This window comes from Bison bison, unplaced genomic scaffold (assembly GCF_000754665.1).
Source record: "Bison bison bison isolate TAMUID 2011002044 unplaced genomic scaffold, Bison_UMD1.0 scf7180017864472, whole genome shotgun sequence".
In the NCBI taxonomy this organism is placed as follows: domain Eukaryota; kingdom Metazoa; phylum Chordata; class Mammalia; order Artiodactyla; family Bovidae; genus Bison; species Bison bison.
Window position 1 is genome coordinate 11544447 of NW_011495033.1, and position 2495 is coordinate 11546941.

A 2495-nucleotide genomic window follows, 5' to 3' on the forward strand; every position below is an offset into this window, starting at 1 on the left:
GTTCGATCCCTGGGTCAGGAAGATCCCTTGCAGAAGGAAATGGCAACCCACTCCAGTATTCTTGCCTGGAGAATCCCATGGACAAGGAACCTGGCAGACAACAGTCCGTGGGGTCACAAGTATCGGACACGACTGAGAGACTAAACCACCACCACCCCTGGGACCTTCCCCGGGGAAGAGGTATGAGGGTTAACTGAGGTAGTACTTGGTGGCTAGTATTTTTGTATACTCCCTAAAAACACCACCACCATCCACTCACCACCCAACACAGTGGGCTTCCTCCCTCCTGGAGGCTACGAATGATGGAAGAGAAGATGCATCCCGGGAGAGCTTGACGACGCTACGTTCTCCCTGCATCCTCTACCACATTGTCCCCTGTCCTAAAAGGACGGCTAGGAAACCTCTTCTCGCTCTCCTTTAGGGGGAAGCCCACAGGGTAGCCCACTCTGTAAACGAGGGGGCTTGAATGGTAGGCAGGCAGGAGAATTATTCCTAAAACCTTACCCACGTTCAAAATCGAGAGCACCCGACAGTTCTCTTGGGAGAAGGGGTGCCCGCCCCTCTTGGGCAGCTGTGTGCCCCGACAAAATCCGGGGTGTGCCTGGCCCAAGCTGCTGGCTTGCAGGGCGGGCTCCAGGGCACCCCGAGGAACCCGGGCCGCGTGGGGGAGGGGCGCTGGGCTCTGTGTTGGCCGTTGCCATGGTTTTGCCCGGAGTTCCGAGTGCCACTCCCTGAGTCACCGGGGGCGAGGGGACCCGGGGAGTGCCGCTATGAAGCCCATCAGCGCTCCTGTTGAGATGGAAGCCTCTGATGGGCAGGCGGACGAAAGGGAGGAGCCACTAGAGCAGGTGAAGTGGGGCTGGGGGTGTGAGGGGGGAAGGAAAGGAGGGCCCTGCAGGGGCTGGCTTGGGAAGGCAGAGAAGATAAGTGTCAAGGAAGAAGAGAGGGGGGGGAAATGGTGAGGTTCACCAGTTCGTAAGAGACTGAAAGAACAAGAGAAGGTTAACTCATCCAGACAGATGTTTATCCAGGACATAGATAACTGGCAAGATAATAGGGGTGGGGATTCCTGGCAAGATGATTGTCAGTTATGAAGACTCACAGGCTGGTGTGTGTGTGTGTATGTACATGTGTCATGGTCTGTGTGGTTTGTATGGAGTGTTTATCCAGTTGACTAGTCAGGGTTCCCTCTGGAGTCTGGAGGAGCCTGTCCTGGAACTTCCTGTGCCCCCTGAACACAGGCAGGACTTTAATGCTCACTTGTGTTTTGACTCCCCCATGAGGCATGCAGAATCTTAGTTCCTTGACCGAGGATTGAACCTGTGTCCCCTGCAGTGGAAACTTGGAGTCTTAACCACTGCACCACCAGGGAAGTCCCTACGCTCCCTTTTCTGGGAGGCTTTTTAAAGGGCAGGTGTAAACCTCATGTCAATCTAATCCTGTGCTCTGACTTCAAGTGTTATTCTGAAGTCACCTCACTGTGATTCATTTTCAACTTCTTTTGCCCCAGCTTGCTGCCAGAAAGTTCCTTCTCATCATCACCATTACTGTCAGCCACTTTCCTGAGTGCCTGTTAGCCTGGCAAGAAGCTAAAGATTAGGGATACAAAGAAGTGGGCCTGGGACTTAGGAACTCAATAAGTGTTTGCTGAATGAGCGAGTAAATAAATGATGATCATTCCCCCAAGGAGTTACTTAAGCATCTCAGGTACCCTCTGCTCATCTGTAACCAAAAATAAAGAGTTCTAGCCTTACAGAATCTGTGGGAGAATAAAATGAGTTAATGTTGGTACTTCCTTGATGGTCCAGTGGTTAAGAATCCTCCTTGCAAATCAGGGGACATAGGTTCCATCCTCGGTCCAGAAATATCCCACATGCCTCAGAGCAACTAAGCCCCTGAGCCTATGAAGCCTGCAAGCCCTAGAGCCATGCTCCACAGGGGAAGCCATTGCAAGGAGAAGGCTTCATACCACAACAAAGAATGGCTCCTGCTTGCCACAACTAAACAAAGCCTACATGCAGCAATGAAGACCCACTATGGTCAAAAAAGTAAATAAATAAAAATTTTTTTAAAAAAAAGAATCCACCCTCCAATGCAGAGGACCCAGGTTCCATCCCTGGTTGGGGAACTAAGATCGCATATGCTGTGAAGTAACTAAGCATGCTCACTGCAACTAGAGAGCCCAAGCTCTGCAACTAGAGAGAAAGCCCACAAGCCACAGTGAAGACCTAGTGCAGTCCTCCCCTCAAAAAAAAAAAGAAGTTAACCATACACAGAAAGAGTTCAGTTCAGTCGCTCAGTTGTGTCCAACTCTTTGCAACCCCATGCACTGCAGCACACCAGGCTTCCCTGTCCATCACCAACTGCCGGAGTCTACCCAAACTCATGTCCATTGAGTCGGTGATGCCATCCAACCATCTCATCCTCTGTCATCCCCTTCTCCTCCTGCCTTCAATCTTTCCCAGCATCAGAGTCTTTTCCAATGAGTCAGTTCT

General features: G+C 51.2%; 1 protein-coding gene across 1 annotated transcript in view; it reads left to right on the forward strand.

Annotated features, from left to right (window-relative positions):
* The first annotated feature begins 797 nt into the window (after positions 1-797).
* LOC105004063 (chromosome unknown open reading frame, human C17orf64) overlaps positions 798-2495 on the forward strand; it is an 11759-nt gene continuing 10061 nt past the window's right edge. The window contains exon 1 of the mRNA XM_010861578.1: positions 798-848. Within this exon, the coding sequence (XP_010859880.1) occupies positions 798-848 (51 nt within the window). The remainder of the gene's footprint in view (positions 849-2495) is intronic.